General features: G+C 31.9%; 3 protein-coding genes across 10 annotated transcripts in view; 2 read left to right on the forward strand and 1 right to left on the reverse strand.

The window, feature by feature from the left end:
* Nucleotides 1–883, forward strand: part of LOC109335530 — a 3,892-nt gene extending 3,009 nt beyond the window's left edge. Inside the window, exons 5-6 of the mRNA XM_019571664.1 lie at nt 113–508; nt 617–883. Coding sequence (XP_019427209.1) covers nt 113–508; nt 617–883 — 663 coding nt within the window. The remainder of the gene's footprint in view (nt 1–112; nt 509–616) is intronic.
* Nucleotides 1–15,452, reverse strand: part of LOC109336091 (SPX domain-containing protein 4) — a 24,408-nt gene extending 8,956 nt beyond the window's left edge. Inside the window, exons 1-4 of one of the 2 annotated variants that reach the window (XM_019572470.1) lie at nt 15,074–15,452; nt 12,759–12,924; nt 12,022–12,486; nt 7,023–7,028 (exon numbers count right to left, since the gene is read on the reverse strand). In XM_019572470.1, coding sequence (XP_019428015.1) covers nt 7,024–7,028; nt 12,022–12,486; nt 12,759–12,924; nt 15,074–15,304 — 867 coding nt within the window. In that variant the 5' untranslated portion in view covers nt 15,305–15,452 and the 3' untranslated portion in view covers nt 7,023. Of the gene's footprint in view, nt 1–7,022; nt 7,029–11,844; nt 12,487–12,758; nt 12,925–15,073 lie in introns of those variants that run through there. The other variant, XM_019572468.1, reaches the window with a different exon arrangement.
* LOC109336090 (uncharacterized protein At5g39570-like) lies at nt 7,635–10,870 on the forward strand. 7 transcript variants are annotated; one of them, XR_002106300.1, is made up of 4 exons: nt 7,635–8,100; nt 8,764–8,885; nt 8,923–9,501; nt 10,592–10,870. XR_002106300.1 is itself a non-coding variant. In XM_019572463.1 (4 exons), exons 1-4 carry the CDS (start codon nt 7,696–7,698, stop codon nt 10,673–10,675), a joined length of 1,188 nt encoding a protein of 395 aa, XP_019428008.1. In that variant the 5' UTR covers nt 7,636–7,695; the 3' UTR covers nt 10,676–10,870. The 7 variants fall into 7 exon arrangements, 6 of the variants coding, with proteins under 6 accessions (XP_019428008.1, XP_019428009.1, XP_019428010.1 ...); XM_019572463.1 differs by having other exon boundaries at nt 7,636–8,100; nt 8,764–9,129; nt 9,169–9,501; XM_019572464.1 differs by having other exon boundaries at nt 7,636–8,100; nt 8,764–8,869; nt 8,909–9,501.

Below are 22,327 nucleotides of genomic sequence, written 5' to 3' on the forward strand. Positions count from 1 at the left end.
GCCTAAAAGGTTGGGGGGGTTAGGGGTTAGGAACATTTCTGTTTTTAATGAAGCTTTGTTAGGAAAATGGAAGTGGTCTTTCCTGACTAATCATGATGCTCTTTGGGTTAAGGTAATTAAGTCTAACTATGATATGTTGTATGTGCCTTCGAGTTCGTTATCGGTGTCGTCTTGGTGGAGAGGAGTGTGTTCGGTGGGGCAGCCTAGTACTTCTAGTAGGGATTGGTTTTTCTCAAATATTATTATGGAGGTTGGGGATGGTTCCACTACTAGTTTTTGGGATGATAACTGTTTTGGTCAGGTTCCGCTTCGAGTTGTTTTTCTGCGCATGTGTTCGGTGGCTGCTAACAGATCTTCTTCTGTCTCGGAGAATGGTGTCTGGATTGATGGTAGGTGGGTTTGGGAGATTAAGTGGAGGAGGCCTCTTTTTGTGTGGGAATCGGCTTTGGAAAGGAATTTGTATGATACTATTAGCTCGGTTTCTTGTATTGTCGGTAAAGATGATCATGTGAGATGGAAATTAACCTCATCTGGAATTTTTGAAGTTAAATCTTCTTATGATGTTTTATTAAATGCTCATCTGCATCCTTTAGGTAATATTTTTAATTTTGTTTAGATTAATTATGTTCCTTCCAAAGTGTGCTGCTTTATCTGGAAGGTGATTAGAGGAAAAGTGGCTACCAAGTGTGATATTCAGAAGAGATCTCTTATTCTCTCAAATGATGATTTGGGTTGTGCGTTTTTCAAAAACTACCTGGAATCCTTAGATCATTTGTTTATATCTTGTGTTTTTGCTGAGAACATTTGGAAGAGTGTTTATTCTTGGTTGGGGAAGCAGTTGACATTGCCAGATATTTGCACTGCTTTTTCCAGGATCATATGAGCTTGCACAGGTGTAAAAAATGGGCGAATCTTTGGTCTATGATCTGGTTTGCATCTATGTGCTCTATTTGGAAAATGAGAAACGAAGTTATTTTTTCTTCTAAGGATTTTAGTGTTGTTCATATTTTGGACTTAATTCAGATTAGATCTTGGACTTGGTTTTTGGCCAATGTTAAGTCCAATTGTTGTTCTTTTTCTAACTCGTGTTTGGACCCGAGGTCTTATATCTTAGCTTCTTGTTAGTTTCTTGTTGGCTTGTATTGGGTTAGCACCCCTTATGCTTCTTAATATATTTTTCGCTTAGCAAAAAAAAAGTGACTTTTAATGTGTATAAAGTCTTTGGATAGGGCATAAGTCTATATCTTTAAGTAGTGCACAAGTGTCAAACTAGGCTGGTCCACTTGGGTTAAAAGTCCGATTTGTTAAATATCTTATTCCATTTGTTCCGAAAGTTTTTTATGTTTAGAGTTATTTCTTATATCTTGATATTTTTTAAAATCAAGATAAATTATATGTAATTTTTTTCAAATCCACTATTATTCATTTAAGCAGTTTTTCCACCTAATTTAATAATTATACTTAACCCCTCTTCCAAATCTTTCTTCACTTTTCAATGTATCACTATCTCTCTTAGTATTTTTTTGAGTAAATTATACTGATATATCTTGAGTTTTAGTGAAATTATATAAATCACTCATTTTTTTAAACATACACAAATTATCACTAATTATATATATACATACACTGACTACCTTTATATGTGATATAAATGTAATTTTTTAAACAAAAAACTGACTAGTGTAATTAAGTTAAACAATATATGATATATTGTGAAGACAGATCCAAATAGTATAAGAGTCAATATCTATTCATTATTTTGGTTAGTTACAACACAATATAAAAGTGATTTTAATATCTCCTTAGAATTAGTATTGATACAGCTTGTAGCAAACAAAAAATAATGACAATGACTCTTATTCTATCGTGATCTGTCTTCCCAATATATCATATTTTGTTTGATTTAATTATACTTATTATTATTTTTTGTTTAATAAATTACACTTATCTCGTTGTCATTAATTAGTAGGGATGGTTTGTATATGTTTAAGAAATGGAGAAATAATTCATGCAATTTCACTAAAACACAAGAAATAAGAAATTTGAGTGTAATTTATTCTATTTTTTTTAATACACGTTTAGGATTAGGATGAAACTACCCTCCCTTTATTTTTATACAATTTTCAATATGCTATTCTAGTAACTATTATCAAAATAACTTTTCCTCCAAATTTTTATCTTATAATGAGAAATTAATTTCAGAAATATATGAAAATATAATTGAGATAATTTAGTCTAATTGTATTTAATTTCCACATTATTTATTGACTGTGTAAACGTCAAAAGTTTTAGAATGGAGGGAGTGAAAGAATGTGACCCTTGCTCATTCAACGTGGCTAAGCTATCTGAGTTCACAAAGTATAAGAGAATAATATTAAATTATAAAATGTATTCAACCTATAAATTTGTCCAAGTCATAATCTTCCTATTTAGAAAAGTTTGGTGTAACTTGAAAGCTTATTTATAAAGCCTAAATTGTATAATGCCTTTGGATAAGTCACAAGTTTGTTCAAGTCGTTTATATAAACTAATATGCCTAAATATTTCAATATGTTAATAAGCATATGATTTTATCACATGATAATGTCAATCTAAAATATAATAATATCATCACTCGATGGACCTTTACTTAAAGAGGTTGTTCTGTTGGACCTAAAAGGAATTTTGGAAGACTTAAAATATTTTATTTTTTTAGATAAAATATATTTTTTTAAAAGTATTGCCCTAATTCTTTTTAGTAAATTGATCTTGCATTTTTCCTAAGCCTATATTAGTTAGCTAATACATGTGTGTCAGAGAGATGAATAAATTTAGGGTTTAAAATATAAGATTTTTTATACTATCAGTACATTATTCATTTTTATCTATATTACTTTTCTTGAGAATCAATGATGATTAATATATAAAAGATAGATAATTTATTGACAGTGTAAAAAATATTTAGTGTCACATATTAAAACCATAATTTATGAAGGTATATGCTAGAGTCACTAATAAGTTTTGGGAAAGAAAATGATCATGATATTAGGAGATAGATATCTCAATGTGACACATACCAAATTCATTACGATGTATTTCTAGAAAGGGTAGCAATTTCTCTTGTGCAAAATACATCTCAATAATGTCTTTCTGACATGTTTTCTTCGATTTGGAAATTAAGATTAAAGACAATGTGTCCCTTTTCTCCTTCTTAAAATAAATCTTTTCAATCATATTTTAATAACTACATTACATTTCTACCATTTTATTATTTAAAAATCCTGATCATGTATAGAGCAAAGGTAAAGGTCAAATACAAGAATAATAGTGTGAAGTTTTTCCTATGGAGTCGAGAATGTGACCAGTTGATAAATCACCAAGTTGTTGACCTTATAAAATTGTTGATATCATTATGCATGCTTTTATATAAATTTCTTTGAATTGAGTTGCATTTCTATGCACAAGTTAGGTATGCATTGTTTTTCCTTTCCTATATGCATGAATGAGAACTGAATCCAATGTCTATTAAGTCATGAATGATATTGTTATAAAATCTTTGGCATTCAAAATCAAAGTCCAACCAAGTTACAAAAGCTGTTCTATACTTAAAGTTTCTGAAGATGCGCCACTAATTGAATCATTATAGGAAAAAATTGCATCTGATATGTTATATCAATTTCAAACTAATTATATTATGATTAACTATTATTTTTGGAAAAAAAAACTCTGCTAAACTATTATCCTTTGAATAATGTGTTTTTTTATTAGGAGATAATGGCATTTCAAAAGGAAAAAGATAAATTTATCTTAGTCGTAAGTTTATTAAACAATAATGATTGAACCTTAAATTTTACTCCCCAATTTTGTTTATGGAACCATTATTATCATCAACAACATATTATGATTCTGATTTGTTAGGATTTCTTACTCATATTAAGATATTGTCATATAATATGCAGTTTGAGGATATATCTACTCAAAATTTTGTATCTGCTCAAATTTCATCCACAAAACATGTCAAACAATGAAAGTTTATCACCTTAACCTGGTCTAGCCTTAAAAATTTAAAATTGTATATATTAAAAATTAAATCTTCACCCCAAAGAATGTCTTCATATATTTTGTTATTTAAAATTATGACAGCTCATGAACTTTCACCACCATCCTTTATGATGTGTATTGTGTGAGATCATGTCACTTAGGTAATGAAAATTTGTACTCAATTATGTATATCACCTTCCTTTATTATATGACTTTTTATATTTTTCTTTTTCTAAATTTGTGTTAATGTTTATGCATATTGCAGTAAAAATGATATCTTATTATAAATATACTATAATCTTAACTTATTCAATAAATAAAACAATTTTGCTAATTTTATATGTTCTGAAAATTTTAAGTTAGATATAACTAATATATAATTCTTCCATTAGTTATTTAGTCATCATATATTATGTATATTTTTTATACTACTAAGGGTATTTTCTCACCTTTTTGGATAATGAACTATTTCTTCTCGGGGTTCGTGGTTACTATTCCTAACAAATATCGCTATCAGGAATTGAACTTTCGACCTTGAGAATCCAATAGGACCTCACACCGTAAAACTAATATCTTGTTGATATATACTATATATATACTTTATACTAACTATAATGTAAAATAATAGTCACTATTGTCTTTTCTAGCACTTAGATAGGATTCAAATAAGGAATGTACTTTTTGTGTAATTATATCTAAAGGCTAGGTTGGAGTTACATCACATTCTTCACAATATTTTAAATCATTGACAATATCTTTTAAGGGTTAGTCATGAATATGTTTCATATTATGAATATTTGATATTATATACGTGTTCTCTAGAATATAATTTATGAAAAAAGAATTTATAAAGTTATATAGTAAGAGTTTTATGCACTTTCATTGTTTCTTCTGTTAGTCATGTTTAACTATTATTGGCTTTTAAAAAAGTAGCACAAATGAATGATAGATAATATAATGAATGATAGATAATATAATGACTATATATAAATCTTTATATTCATAATGCATATATATTACACTCATAATTTATATCTATTTGCTTTTAAACATGCATCAAAATAAATTGTAGATGCTATATTCGAGTGAGACTCCTCTCCAATGGATGTGTCAAAACGGGCTACCCAAACGGGTACGGGCTAGCCCACATCGGGTTTGGACTAAACCAGATCGGGCTAAAAATTTCAGATACAATTTATACATATCAAATTGTAGCCCAAACCCGCCCTAAGCGGGTTAAGGGTTGTGGCGGCCGGCCCACATCTAAAAAATATTTAGTTAAATTTAAACATATTTAATCTATTTAATATATATGTATATATATCATTTCATATTAATGTATAACTTTTTAACACACTTGTTATGTTCAATGCAATCAAACTTACAGACCTAATGCCTTGTTTTTTTTATTTAAGACATGATGTCAAATTCATATATATGATTTTTAACATAACTCATTAATGAAATCTCTTATTTCTATTGGACTTTCACTCTCTATGATAATATAATTTGTAACTTCACCTTAATAATAATTTTTTTGACAATATCAAACCTATTATATTTTGTACGCTTTTTATCAACACTTTCATTATGAAATATTATATTAAATTTGGTTGTGTGGAGTTCTCTACGGTAAACAACTATGCTGTCCTTAGTTTTGTTGTAAAAAATATTTTCTTTACTATGTTCTTGTTGTAGAAGTTGAATATAATTAAATACACAATTAATAAGGGAAAATTGAAATCTATATGATTTAATGTCTTCTCATTTGATTTGATACATTATTTTGTTACTGGATTTAAAATGATATTTTGCAATATAAGAAAAATAATATAATGCTTAATTTTATAACATTGTTGTAATTTATAAATAATTATGTTTAGACATTAGTCTATTTTTTATTCAAAGTTCATAACAAAATATTTAATATCAATTTTTTATTGTAAGTTGTATTGTAAATTTTTACCTAATGCTTATTACCAAGCTTAAAAGTCCAAAAAGATTAAAAATAAGAAAAAATGGGTAGCCCAAACCTATTTGGGTAAGCCCAGCCCGAGCCGGACTAAAAAGTTCAGGTTCAATAGTACTTAATATGATACCTAAACCCTATAAATATTTAGGCTTGTGGGCTGGCCCAACTGAGCCAGCCCATTTTGACACCTCTACGGATAAGGATGGCAAAAAACCTAACATGTGGATACCCGTGGAAATACCCACAACGAGTACCCGCAATAATAGCTTATAAGTGTGGGCGAGTTTTATGATACCAGCCAAGTGAGTATCTGTAAATTTATAAATTTAGTTTTTAATTCAATTTGTATATATATTGTAGTTTTTTATTATTATTATTTTAAGATTGTATAGCATATACTTTATTATTATTTCATAATAAATTATACTAGGATCATAATTTTATTATATAAATATCATATTATTCATGTAATAAATATCATATTATTCATGTAATAATTATTTTGACATATTTATTATTAAAAGTATATAAATATATAGTTAAAATTAAAAACTCATTGAGTACCAATAAATATCTGCTACCCGCATGGGTACCCATAAATATTATGGGTTTGAGAATATGAAAGCACTACCTACGTCTAATCGCACTCGTTGTCATCCCTAATAATGGAGAGGGAAAGGTAGTTATATAAAAAATTTACTGTGTTAGCCAGTTCAACCGAAAAACCGGTGAATTAGACCCCTAACCAGTACGGTACAGATGTTGAACTGGCCAAATATTTAAAATAGGTTGAAAAATGGTCAAAACCGGTGAACTGACTGAAATTTGACTAAACCGGTCGGTTTATGCATATTTTTTTTTAAAAAAACTGAAAAAAACTCATTACACGGTGACTCATCTTTCCAACAATTCTTCAACACTCCAAGGCACATGCTTCCGAGACATGCATAAATTACACATTTTGGTTCAGTGAATTTGTGTAATCTTGGAGTAAGCTGTGTGACGGTAGTATTTGGTGCAAAAATAGAACCTCAATATGAGACAATTTTGACTCATTTGTGTTAAATGTTAAAACTCCAAATTTATTTGTTTTGTAAGGTGAGTTATGAACTTGTGTCATTTATTTATATTTTGCGTTTGTTAAGTGATACTTTTTGATTGATATATGTTTTGCAATTTGACTTTGAATTTGTTAAAGACTTAAAGTTGTTTGTTTATGTGAATTTTGAATAGATTATGAATATGAATTATAAATTTGAATATCTATCTATGTGAAAGTTTTATCTTATAAGTTTATATATATATATATAAATATAAGCAGATATGTTTAGTTAAATCATTATATCATTATACCAGTATCATAACTGATTTGATAACCAATATGTTTTTAACAATATTGGAGAAAGGTAATGAAAAGAGATGTTGTGTAAAAAATAATGAAAACACAATAAAATATTTGTATTTTTATTAGTTATAACATTTTAATCTTTAAAATTGAATGAAAAAAGAACTTCTCTCTCCTTATCCTTAAAGTATGCAATATTGTTAGGCATGAGGTCCACAAAAGAAATCAAGATCAAACGACAGCGTCGTTCCATACACATAATGTCGTTGCACTGAACGTTGATCCAAACCATAAAAACCACCTTCTAGATCCATCATCAATTGTCTCATCCCAAAACCAAAACCAATCACACACAACAATGTCTTTCTTTTCAAGAGGTGCCCGGACCCACGGCGGCGACGACGACACCTTCGACGACTACGACGAATATGATCCAACACCCTACGGCGGCGGTTACGACATCCACCTCACTTACGGCCGTCCTATTCCTCCCTCCGACGACACCTGTTACCCATTATCTGGATCCTCCGCTAACGACGATTTCGATTACGATCGTCCTAACTATACATCGTATTCGGAACCTTCTGCTTATGGTGATGAAGCTCTTGCTACTGAGTATAGCAGTTATGCTCGTCCCAAACCTAGGCCTGCTGCACCGGGTTTTAACCCTGGTGGTGGTGGCGGTGGTGGATCTGGGTATGGTGGTGGCGGCGGTGGTGGATCGGGTTATAATAGACCCAGTGAGGAGTATGGTCGAAAACAGGTAATGGGTATAAAATTTTAATGATTTATTTGAATTTTGAGTTGGGTCACTAATGGTGTGTACGTATTGCAAAGAACTAACAAGACGTGGTGTAAGTGTAAGACTGTACTAGATATCGGAAAGACCAAACGAGATCGCTTCTCAGACACGATACTTGTTGGAATGGACAACCACACATTCTGAAATAGATTATGTAGTTATTTATCCATAGAGTAACATAATACCAAAAACAATATGGCAAAGAAATTATTTTTCCCCATAGAAATTATTTTTTTAAGCTGGGGAGTTGGATTGTGTTTGGTTTGGGATTAAAAGAATGATAATAATCTGACTAGCAGATAATGTTAATGTTCAGAAATCTAGCTTTAAGGAGTTAATGTTTTTTCAACCAAAATTGTTGGTAGAACACAACTTATGTTTTGCTAAAAAATAATCTTGATCAAACACCTTCTAAGATTATTTCAGAATCTAATGATCTGATTATTCATGTATTTGATCAAAGTACACATTAGATTGAATGACCCATTTAATGAAAAATCATAAAATACATTGGTTAACTATTTTTTATGGGTGAATATTTGACCCCTGCATTTAATGGTATAAGATATTTTAAAAATTTGTTCCAACAATAAGGCTTGGTTGTTGTTGGTTGTTGTATTTCAGGAATCTGAATATGGATCTGGGTATGGTAGGAAGCAGGAATCTGAATATGGATCGGGTAGGAAGCAGGAGTATGGTGAACCAGTGTCTGAATTTGGATCTGGGTATGGTGGGAGGAAGCAGGAGTCCGAATATGGATCTGGATATGGTGGGAGAAAGCAGGAGTATGAGGCACCCACCTCTGAATATGGTTCTGGGTATGGTGGAAGGAAGCAGGAGTATGAGACACCCGCAGCTGAATATGGATCCGGGTATGGTGGAAGGAAGCAGGAGTATGAGGCACCAACATCTGAATATGGATCTGGATATGGTGGAAGGAAGCAGGAGTATGAGGCACCAACATCTGAATATGGATCTGGGTATGGGCGAAAGACCAGAGGTTCCGAATATGGGTCCGGGTATGGGCGGAAGAATGAGGAGGAGAATGTCACGTCAGGTTATGGATCTGGGTATGGGAAGAAGAGTGAGTACGAGACAGGTGGATCGGAATATGGATCTGGGTATGGTGCGAGGAAGACTAGTGGTTATGGGGAGGAGCAGAGTGGTGGGTATGGTGGAAGGAGCGAGTCTGAGAAGAAACCAAATTATGGAAGGAGTGAAGAGGTTGAGTATGGGCGCACTGAGGAAGAGGGGTATCGCAAGCCAAGCTATGTAAGGCATGACGGCGATGATGAAGATCGCAAGCCAAGCTATGGGAGGCGTAAAGATGATGATGATGAGGGCTATGGACGTAAAAAATATGTGAGTACTCCCTCTATTCCTTTAACTAATTGGCATACTTTAGTTCTATGGTTGGAATTTGGAATAATGTATTTCACTTCCAATTGGATTTAGTTTAAATACAATGTTAAATTTTATGCTTACATTTAGTCTTGTATTACCACGTTCACAATAAGTCACGTAATGTGTGGTTGATGGTGTAGAAAACCTTGAATCTTTAGTGTAGTTGATGGTGTAGAAAACCTTGAATCTTTAGTTTGTACCTGGTACTGTAGTGTACTTAATCAAACTAATTAGTTTAGTGCATGTCTTTAATGCTTTACCTAATATCTTGTGATTTCTAGTTAGAGAAAAATGTCGTAGATGTTAAATCCTAAAAAGCATGTTTCCTTTCATTATTTTCCTTTAAAATGCTTTCAACATAACTCAATGATATGTTTTTGGTCTACATAATTAAATCTATTAGTTTCTATTTGAGTGAGTTTTGTTATGATACATAATATACTTAACAGAACCTGTAGAATTATTTTCCCTTTTATACCTTTTTTGGCCGACGTTGGACATTATAACACGACCTACAGGAACTGCTGAATTTGCTACTTTGTTTGCATGTTCAATCCTTTATACAGTACCTTGGTCTGTAGTCCATAGATATCATCTCCACTGACAATGTGTTCATGACAGTAACACCTCTTGTTCTCTAGATAGTTTGTCGAGTGATCTTTCCTCGGTCAAACAATTCTTGAATTCATATAACAAAGTTTCTCTCTTATCAACAATTGTTTTGACTGTGATTTTCATTTTTGCATTTTATGAGCTTTGGTTTGGTCATACACCAAAGCCTTAACTACATTGGAAAGGTTTAATAGTTTTTAAAATGAGGTTCTGTATTTTTAGGCCATTAGAGCCTTGTAGACTGTAGTGTTTTAGTTAGTGAGTCAATACATGTAATGCTGCAAGGTGGGATCGGCTACAATGATCGGACGATGTCATAATGCACTATCATAAATCAAAATGTTTCCCCATAATTTTAAATATTAGATTTGCATGCCATATAAAGTTCTTGCTATTCAAATTGGTATTCATTTTATTATCTTCGTAATGGTGGCAGGGAGATGATGATGACGACGAAGACGAGGAGAAGAAGAAGCATCACCACAAGCATCATTATCGCAAGAGTTATGACGATGAGTAATAAAAATTGTCAGTGGTTGCTGTTTCAATATAAGTCATCCCATAGTTACCTACTAAATAAAGGGTTGACACAGTATACATTATGGTCTGTTTGGACTATTCCTTTGAAATATTGAGTTTTGAAAACATATTGTCCTAAACTAAATATGTTGTTTCTCTTTAAGTGATAATAATATCCTTTATGATGTTTCTCTTACCATGAAAGTTTGAATGTGTTTTCACTAAAACTTTTACATTGTGTATATCATCATTTAGCCTTTTTTTAGTTTCAATATGTTTGAGATGTTCGATCAATGACTTGTATTGCAAAAGCAAAACACTGTTATTGGTATATTTTATGAAGAGGCTCGTATTATAAGCAGAAATGTCATGTTAGTTTATATATGTTGGATAGAATATGAAATGTCAAAGCAACATCAAGCATTTGTAGAGTTATTTGCCTTTAGCAATAACTGGAATGTCAATGATAAAAATGATATATAGTATATATAAATTGATGTGTGTCATGGTTAGGTTTGAATGGTGGAGGTAAGGGTGAGCCTTGGCTAGACAGTGGCTCGATGGCGACACGTGACTGGTTTTTGTGGTCAAGTCCTAGTTGGTTGATTTGTGAGACAGGGTTGGGTTGTTGTGGGCATGAAGGGAGAAAAGAAGGAAGAAGCATTTGCAGCAAGCAAATGGCACCAGAGAGAGTTTTGAAGGGAAAGTCAAAAACATGAAACTTTGAATTTGAAGATTGGTTATTATGAGAGTATCTAGACTTTAAAGGTGCTTCAAGCTCAACCATGGTTAAATCTTGAGAATCTGACTCTTGCTATAAAAACATGAAGACAAAAACATGATTCAAAATTAGGGTGTAAAATAATTTATTATATTTTAAAAAAAATTGCCTTTTATCCTAGTAAAATTTTCATAAAAGTGTATGTAATTACCCCGTTTTTAATTTTAAGTGAATTGATCAATTCGCTTCCTGAGTTTTTCTAGGTTAATGTAATTAAATCTCATTAGACCAGGATTTTCACGGTCCAAATCTTTGTTCGATTAAGAGTGAACCATAGCCGTTCATAAGCCTAATCTGTAGTCGGACTCTCCAATCCTCATATCATTCCTTACAACCACAATATAAAACTTATAGCAAGTGTCACAAGGAAGCATAGAAAAGTATTGAAGTGAAGAGCAAAATGACAGTATTCAGGAATCATTTGTATCTCAATTGGTATGTATTTACTCATAAGAACAAAGAGATACCTTTTCACTTAGTCTCAACAAAGGCTGAAACAGCAATACAAAGACAAATGCAGGAAGAACAACTAAAAGAAAAGCTTTACTATAAAGAGTCAGTGTCCTCTTCACCAGTGCCTTCCTCATTCTTCAAGGAGGCTGGTGAATTTGCTGCGGAGTTTTCGGCTGTCACAGCACCAGTACTATCAGCATCTTGGTTGCTGAAGAGGGAAGAAAAAGAAAATGGATTGCAAGTGGAGCTTGCTTTTTGAAGACCCTTTATGGCTCTCATAGCAGCAAGAGTGCTACGACATATGTCCTCCGTCTCCTCCCCGAGAGACGACGATGCATCGGGTACGGTGTTTGTTGCATTATCTACTGGTGGTCCAGCTGGATGTTCTGGAGGGAGAGTAGATTGAATCACTTCTTCTTGTAGGGGAAAGAGTAGTTCGAGATTTTCCTCGCATTCATGAACTAGCCTTGTGAGAGGCTCAGTAGTGAAACAAGGTTGACGAAGAACAAGTTGTGTAAAAGGCAGGCGCAACAATTCACCAGTTCTTTTATCATACTTCTTCAAAATTTTAATCAGTCCTGTTGAAGCAGAAATAAGTTAATGGCTTCCGAATTAAAAATTTACTGAACTGAAATGCCATCAGACATGATATATATTGATTTTCCAAGGTTGTGAGGGTTAATCCCATGTGGGTGACATGATATATATTAAAACATATGAATCATGTAATCTAAACTGACAATATCAAGAAACCTTAAAGAAACGCTACTCCGACACGACAGCGACCGAACTCCCACACCATCCATACTTAAATAAAAAAGATAAACAACTGATTGATTAGGTGCTGTACCTGCAAAGTTTAAGGAACTATAGTTTTTGAGAAGCACCATTTCTCCATGGATAGTGACCAAGTCCTTCCTAATGTCCATCATTTCTTCGCTAAATTCACAGTCAGAAGTGCACATTTCACCATGGCTCCTTTTTTCTTTAAGTCGCTCAATTCTCTCTTTCAGCTCCTATTCAGAGTTACAAAAGAAATAGATCAGGAAAGAATCAGAGCAGTGTGTTGTCAATAAATAGTATTATGATTATCATAGATACTAGATAGATATTTTCCAGTCATTAACTAATAACTTTTATATTGATCTTTCAGCGAAGCTTTTGAAGAGCATACAATTCATAACCGAAATAACAAGAATTAATCAACTAATGTAGGAAAAGCATACATCAGATTAGCAAGAGCCATTTAAACATCACCAATCAAATTACGAGTTTAGTGAATGATGCAATTGCATTTTCTCTGTCTTGCATTAAGACTAGGATAAAAAATGAACTACAGGAAAAGGGTTTATCCAGCTTTCAGGAAGAACAGCTTTCAGGAAGAACATGAGGAATCTAGTATCATCGAAGCTGTAACTGACGTAATTTCAGACGCGACATATTATAAGAACGATGCATATTATACATTTCAATTCCCACTAGCTATGTGCGTGTGTGTGGAAAAGTGAGAAAGAGAGGGTGTATTCACCCTTGATTTAATCTAAAATGCATCAAAATCTTAAGTTAACATACAATTAATCTAAGGGCGCATACACTCTCACTTTCTCACTTTACACATATATAAGAAGAAATGTATTAAGAGGAAGGGAAGAAAATTACAGAGAGAGTGATAGATAAAGAGATCATACAATCAAGTACAAACGAAATGGATAGAAAAGAGTCAAAAGACAATGAATCAAAGCTACCCAAACTCTCAAATATCTGTCAGAGAATCCCCTCTAAAATGGCCATAGGCTTTACACGGGGTAGAAGCCAAAAGCCTAATTTTATCCAAAGAAATCTCCTTAATCTGCAACAATTACAGTCCAACAAAATACACCAAAGAATGACAAAGATTGCATATTACACAAGAATTTTAATCCATTCCTTCCTCCATGACTAGTAAAACTACTCAACACTTTGACTCCCTAGAGATACCGAACAAATAATGAAAATACCCTAGAAGAATCACACCAAAGCCATTTATCCGGCTTGAGACCAAAAAGAGTCAAGGAGACCAAAGAGGGTGTGAGAAGTAAACCATTTAGAAGTTAGTAAAATTCCATTTTTTTAATCTTACTTCACTTTCATGATTGTGTGTGTGAGCCTTGACACAAGTATCTTGCCATCAATCATCTCTGTAACCCTATTATTTTCATCCGCTACTCCCGATAATTTGAATTAAGCTAAAGATTAACAAGCTCAGTTTACTAATAGATTGATGCAGCAATTGTGTATGACGATGCACTAGCTGACCAGGGTATATTCTAATAACCACAAGACTATTGTATAGTAATGGTAGTAATATAAAATTATACATAGATATATGGTTTTGAACCTTTTAACCAAAATAACAGCACCAATTTGTAAAAAAACATAGTCGTTTTCATACTAAATTATTTTTTATTTGGTTACCTTGAAATTCTACTTATTAACAGTCCTCGTCCTTAGGTTTAAGATTCTACTCTGTATGTTGTAAAAATTCCAACAACCTAAATAGAAGGCATGTTGCTCGGTAGAACTAGGTTCCTATGTTTAAGGTTTCATATTAAGAGCCCCTTCATGCAAGTATTTTTTTTCTTAAAAAATGGTTTTTTTATTATTAAAAATCAGTTTTGACATTTATGCACCTGTTTGGTTAGACTTTTTCTACAAAAAATTATCTCGAGGAAAAATAGCTGAAATTTAGATTTTAGGAGAAGCTGAATTCATAAAAACACTTCTCCCAAAATAACTTGTAGAGAATCACTTGGTCAACAAATAAATTAGGGTTTGCCAAGTGCATCAGTCGAAAACTGATCAAGCTAAGATCTTACCCAATCATGTAAGCACAATTCACTAATTAACAAATACCCATTTTGATTGAAATAACAACAATGGATTTGAACTTAGAATCATGAATTTTTAACAAGTTTTTATAAGACAAGAATACCCAATTGTGCAAAATCAAAACTTCTGCTGATAATTAAATACCCAATTGTGCAAAATCAAAACTTTTGCTGATAATTAGATACCCAATTGTGCAAAATCAAAACTTTTGCTGATAATTAAATACCCAATTGTGCAAAATCAAAACTTTTGCTGATAATTAATTACCCAATTGAATAGAAAGTAAGTAGTAGGTACCTGGAAGCGAATAACAAAGTCTTCCTCTTTATCAACATAGAAATCATTAAACTTTTCAAGCTCTTGGTTAAGAATCCGAAGGAACCAAGCTTGTGGATGAAGAATATGAATATGGGGAGTGGGTATATTTTGATTGAGGAGTTTCTTCAATGGTTTGTAGCATAAGAACTTGTCCCTCCACTCTGGGATTGTTTCTTCCAAATGGGTCTTGAATTCCTTCCCAAATTTCATTATCACATTCAAAGTTGAATGAATGAATGAATTCAATTGAAAAGTTGCATTTATTTTGTGAGAGAGAGTATAAGATTCTAAGATGAGTGGACAAAGTGCACAGAATGAAATGAGGAATCTTTGACATGAAATGTTTGGGGTGTGGCGGTGGAAAGATAATAAATATTTTGGTTGCACCCTTTAGTCCCATTATTTCTTTGCCTTACTCTATCTCCCATAAGCTATCAAAATATTTAATAGTTAAATTTTAACTTAGATATATTTTTTAATCAACCATACTTTTATGACATATAAAGTAACACTGTTATAGTGTAATAGATGCGCACCCAAATATTTTTCTACTATATCACTTATTTTTTAGGGTATGTGATTGTCACTTTATAACCGGTGTCGCTACTAAAAATTAGATTTTTTTAGTCTATTTAGATATTTAGTGGAACTTAAATCATTGTTATTAATCCTATATACTTATTTGATTCTCTTATTTATAATTGTCAAACTAGTTTTTTCCACATTGCACACTCATGTGCATAAATGGTTAAACAACTATTCAAATCAATGTTGGTGTAATTAATAAATATTGATTCATCCCATGCAAATTAGTAAGTTTAAATTACTCTTTCAGCATAAGGATATGATTGATAGGTAAAAGTTCATAAAATTATGGGAAGAGACATTACTATATAAATAACTTAAACTTTTATTTACAAAAAAAATATATTTTAAATTTTGATTGAAATGATTAAGTTGACTACGTTATAAGTACATTTAAATCGAGTTTAGGTCAAAAAGGTAATTTATATTGAAATGAGTTTTAAGTCGAATAAATTTTTATTATGTTATCTGAAATTTGATTTGACTTAATTCAATTAAAATCATCTCCAAAATAATATGAACAAACATAATGACTTAAATATAATTTTAACCCATAATTTATACTAAACAAAATCAAACTTATTTGAAGACTTGAGTAATTAATTAGTTTAACAATTATCTTAATTTTTTTGGTTCATTTATTTTATTTTATTGAATAGTAGGATACTTGATATATAATTCAAAAAGTGGGAATAAAATATTACTATGTATTAAAAAGAATAAAATATTGTACCAAAAAAAAGTATTAAATTTAGTTTACGTAAAGAAAATAAAGTATTGAGATAAACTATATTTTTCATCTACTAAAATTATGGTATATGTCATATTTTTTAAATTTTAGAAATATTTTTTTGTAGAAAATTGTCAACGAAATACATATCATAATTTTAGTGGTTGGAAGAGATAATTTATTCTCTCAATAATATATTCTTTATTCTATGCTTGAATGGCCTTATTTAGAACTTTTGTGTATACTGAATTGATAAGTTGAAACAAAAAGTTCTTATGCTTGCCTCTAAGATTGATAAAAAATAATTCACATCAAATATAAGTCGAGTTTAAAAATTACTGTATGAAACGACGAGGGTTTGTTTATGGAAGATGGAAGAGGAGCCACTTTTTATTTTTATGTCTTTCTAAATTGTTATTTAATTTTTTAAATCTCAGCCATTTAAATATGAGTGAGCTATGTCTTTTCTCATAAAATTGAATTCGAGATATTAAATAAGAGTGTAATATTTATATATTGTAACTCTAAGATTTATATGCAGTCACTATATTATTCACCAATTATTTATATTACTTATTTTTCAAAGTCAATAATAATTAAATATAAATGATACGTAAAAAATTTCAAAATTTATTCCCTGTCTCTTTTTTTCTTAATTAAATTATAGCCTAAATGAAGAGGTTGGTCTCCACTAGTTGGCACTCGAACCAATTTACTATAGGCCCAACAGAGTTGCAACTCAGCACGACTTCAACTTACACTATTTTAGTCCAAATAAACTTAGTCAATGAATAAAGAAAACATATTTTTTTTTAATTTTTCTTTTAATTTTCATTTTTCTTCTTCCTCCTTAGTTTTAGCCTAGTGTGCTTGTATAAAAAACTCAAAATAACAAAGAAGAAAATACAAGAATAATGAAAACCATCTCTCACCTTGCATTCATGAGAAGGCCATCTTTTATGCTTATAATAAATCGGATAATTTTAAATTGTAGGAAAATATGAACTATGTGATTGTAATTGTGACTGTGATAATATTATGGAGACTTCTAAAATAGTAATATTATACCTGCAATTAAGATTGTAATTTAAAAAATTAGTTTCGACCGAAAGCACATAATTTTAATATAATAATATTTAAAATGTTAGGATAGTTGTTCAGTCAAAATGCAGAGTAAATTGAAAAATATTATAATATTGCATGCTAGCTGTGCCAGTCCACATTGGAATTTTTTTATATAACATTTATTTCACATTCATTTGGAAAATGATAAAGACAGTTGTGTAGAAACATTGGTTTCTTTTAGAAAAAGTGGAAGTAGTAATTAGTCCTTGAAATATTTCATAATCTAAAGAGATAAGATACTAAACCAGAAGACATGTGAAGGATAGGGGTACATTGGTATCACATGGAAATGTAGTAATGCTGAAATTATTAACAAATTGGTTGTTTGGGAGGAAAGAGATCAAAACCAGGTTCTAAAAGCTAGAGGGAGTCAATCAGTGGTTGATGAAGATCATAACCATTAACATAAGAGGTTTAGGTGAGAGATTGAAGTAGAGGAAGATTAGAGATTTAGTCAAAAAAATGTCTCTGGATTTCATTTGTATCCAGGAATAAAAAATTCAGATTATTGACTACAAGCTTTGTTTATCCTTATGGGGTTTTGATAATTTTGATTGGGCATTTAAACCAGCTCAAGGTAGTTATGGCGGCATTTTGGACATTTTGAATTAGGACAAATTTGTTTTCTGATGAGGTGAACATTGGGTCACATTTTGTGTTGGTAAAAGGGAAGTGGGCAATGCATACTGATTTTTCTCACATCATGAACGTATATTGTCCTTGCGATTTGGAAAGGAAGTAGAACTTTTGGGAGGAAGCTTTGGATATTAAAGCGAGGCTTGTTGGAGACTTATGGTGCTTGGTGGGGGATTTTAATCATGTACTCAATCAAGGTGAAGGAAAAGGTTTAAGTATTCGAGAAGACAAAAGAGAAGGTCTTGAGTTCAACAAATTCATTGAGGATATGGAACATTTTGATTTGCCTCTTGCTGCAAAAAAATTCACATGGTTTCTTTCAAATGGGAAGGCGATGATCAGAATTGATAAATTCCTGGTGGACGACAAATGGTTGCATAGATGGGGCAATATTACCCAACTATGTCTACCTCGGAAATTTTCAGATCATTGTCTTGTGTTGTTAAGATCTAATTTTTTGGATTGGGTCCGATACCATTCAGAACTAATAATTGCTAGTTATCTAATCCTACCTTCATTAATTTTGTGGCAGATGAGTGGAAGAAGATGTTGGTCATTGATAGGGGTTCTCATGTGTTAAAGAAAAAATGAAGATTCTCAAAGGGGCTCTGAGAGTATGGAATAAGGATCATTTTGGTATGCTAGATAAGAAAATAGATGCTCAGGTGAATATTATTAACTCTATTGATGCAAAAGGTTGTACCGGGACTATATCTGAAGTTGAGGTCTCTACAAGAAGAATAGCTACTTTAGATCTTTGGCAGCTTTCTCGTCAAAAAGACAACCTTATGATGCAGAAATCTAGACAAAAATAGATTCGTGAAGGTGACTCTAATTCTAAATTCTTCCATGCTTCTATTAATAAGAGCTAGAGATTTCAGAAAGTTAATGGTTTGCTTATTGATGGGGAATGGGTTGAAGACCCCATTAGAGTGAAAGATTAGTTTAGATCATTCTTTATGAAATTTTTTTTCTGAAAATCATTGGAATAGACCGACTCTTGATTTCAACCGATTCTCAGAAGATTATAATAATTTCCTTATGGCTAGTTTTGAAGTAGAGGAAATAAAAGATATTATATGGAGCTGTGATGGAGATAAGAGCCTAGGGCTTGATGATTACAACTTCACTTTTATTAGACACTATTGAGAGGTCCTGAAACATGATATCATCTCGATGGTGAATGACTTTTATCATTATAGAAATATTGTTAGGGGGTGCAATGCTTCTTTTACTGTCTTGCCCCAAAGAACAATAGCCCACAAGGTTTAAGGGAATATAGACTCATCTCTCTTGTTGGTTGCATTTACAAGATAATATCTAAACTTCTTGTGGGTCGTCTAAAAAAGGTTATTCATTGGGTTATCTCTAAATGCCAAAGTGCTTTCATCAAGGGTAGATACATTATGGATTAGGTCGTTATAGCCAATGAGATTACTGACTAGGCTAGGAAAAAGAAAATTGGTGATTGTTTTATCTTCAAAGTGGATTTCAAAAAAACATATGATTTACTAAATTAGGATTTCCTTTTGTATATGATGGATAGGATGAGATTCTACTATAAGTGAAAGAGTTGGATTAAAAGATGTTTACAATCTAGTTTAGTATCTATCCTGATCAATAGTAGTCCGACAAAGGAGTTTTGCATTGCTAGAGGATTAAGGCAAAGTGATTCGATTGCACCTTTTTTGTTCCTTATTGTGGCTGAAGGCCTTGGTGGAATTATGAGATCAGTTGTGATTGAGAACATTTTTAAAGGGTACCCGGTAGGCAGAGATGATATTGTTATCTCTCATCTCTGATATGTAAATGACATTTTATTGATCGGGAAGAACTCTGCTAATAATGTTATGGTTCTTAAAAGTATTTTAAAATCTTTTTGAATTGGTATCTGGGCTGAAAATCAACTTTCACAAAAACAATTTTATTGGTGTTAAATCTAAGCAAGATTTCGTACACATGGTGATTACAAAATTGTGTTATGAAATGAGATCTATTCCTTTCAAGTTTCTTGGTATCCTAGTTGGTGCTAATCCGAAAAGGTTCTCCACTTGATCTCCTATTATTTCTTCTTTCAAAAAGAAACTCTCTATCTGGCATAACAAACTTATTTCTTTTGCTGAACATGTAACTCTTCTTAAGTTGGTACTTTGCTATTTGCCTATCTATTTCTTTTCTTTTTTAAAGCACGTGTGTCTGTGATTAATGAGCTTGACAACATTCAAAGATGTTTCCTTTGGAGTAAAGAGGATGAGAGTAAAAGTATTTATTAGGTTAGTTGAAAAAATGTGTATAGATCTAAAGAGGGAGGAGGGTTAGGAATCAAAAAATTGTTTTTGTTTAATCTTGATCTTTTAGGCAAATAGAGTTGGCGAATGGTTTTGGAGAGTGAGCCTCTTTTGGTGAAAGTGTTAAGGTGTAGATATGGGGGCGGGGTTCTTTGTAATGGAGGGTTTGGTGACCATAAGTACTTTAAGAGGGGCTCCTCTTGGTGGAGAGATCTAGATAAGCTTGGTTGTAGGGTGCACATGGTTAACATTGGTTGATTGGGGGAGAGCATTAGAAGGAGGATAGGTTCTGGGCACTCTATTAAGTTTCGGTATGATCTGTGGGTGGGGGGACTTACTTAAAAATTCTTTTGCAAGCTTGTTTCAGGTGAGTTTGGACAAAGATGCATCTATTAACTCCTTGGGTGAATGGAGAAATGGAGTCTGGACATGGAACCTTAAATGAAGAGGGAGTTTGTTCCATTAACAAGAGGAAGCTGACAAACTTTTAAAGGTTATTAAAGCTGCAAGACTTGAACTTGACTCATGACAAAGGAGGCCAATATTCGGTGCGTGATGCTTATTTTATACAGGAGTGCAACAATAATGACAATGACTTCTTTAAATTGTTATGAGCATGTAACGTACCATCAAAGATGAGGTGCCTTGTGTAGAGAATTGCTTTGGATGGTGTCCCAATAAAATTGAACTTAATTCAACAAGGAGTATTAGGAGACTAAGTCCCACCAAATTGTGTTCTTTGTGGTATGGTGGATGAATTAACCAATCACTTGTTCTTCTCATATTGTAAATCTTAATGTGTTTGGTAAAATCTATTCTCTCGGTTTGGTATTATATCAGTTATATCTAATGATGTCAATATCAACTTTTTTATACATGCTAACATGTTGAGGATCAGATGGATAAAAAGTGAAAACAACAATGAATTATGTGGATAGGAGTACCACTTGTTCTCCTAATATTTTTTTCTTCATATTTTAATGAATATTATCGCTGATAAAAAAGTTATCTTCTACAACCACTAAAATCATGATATATGTCATATTTAATTATTTTTTTATAAAATATTTTAAAAATTAAACAAAATAATACACATCTCATACTTTACTTGCTGGATGAGATAAATTATTTGTTAGTATGAAGATATATTGTATGTGAGTTACTACTTCACATATGCAACTATTTGCCTATTTTGCTTTCTAGTTTCTAGTATTATTGTTTTAGGAGGTAGTCACTTAGTCCAAGAGTAAGTTTTTTAAACTTACTCCTCATTCTGGTTATCAATTCTAGGAAAATCCAATGGTGGTTTCAATTAGTGAGTAGATCTAAATCATTAAATGTTCATAAAATTGATGGCTAGGATAAGGAGTAAGTTTAAAAAACTTACTCTTAACAAAGTGGATATAAAATGTTTTTCTAACTTCACGTACAAGCTTCCTTTTTTCATAAAAGATGAGAGAAAATCTGCAAAGAAAATGTGTGAAGGTTTGGGAAAACAGTTGCAGTCACACTCTTATTCCGGAAACTCCCAAAACATCTAACATATGCTAAGTGTTATTCCCAGCAAATGTGTTAATGCAACTGTAGCTACAATTCAGTAGAAAAACTTTACAATATGACATCTTGCACACCTAGATTATAACCTTTAACAGGTTGGTTGTACAATGTTGATTATAACATAGTCTGGCTCAACATTAGTGAAGATAATAAAGCTGCATGGTCTACAATATCTAACCTCACCACCTCCCATATATATATATATATATAAGAATGATTCATTTACACCCAATTTAAGTTATACTACTTATACTTAATTTTATTTATTGATTTTTTTAAATCTAATAGACTAAATGGGTGAAGAAATAAGTG

This window comes from Lupinus angustifolius, chromosome LG20 (assembly GCF_001865875.1).
Source record: "Lupinus angustifolius cultivar Tanjil chromosome LG20, LupAngTanjil_v1.0, whole genome shotgun sequence".
In the NCBI taxonomy this organism is placed as follows: domain Eukaryota; kingdom Viridiplantae; phylum Streptophyta; class Magnoliopsida; order Fabales; family Fabaceae; genus Lupinus; species Lupinus angustifolius.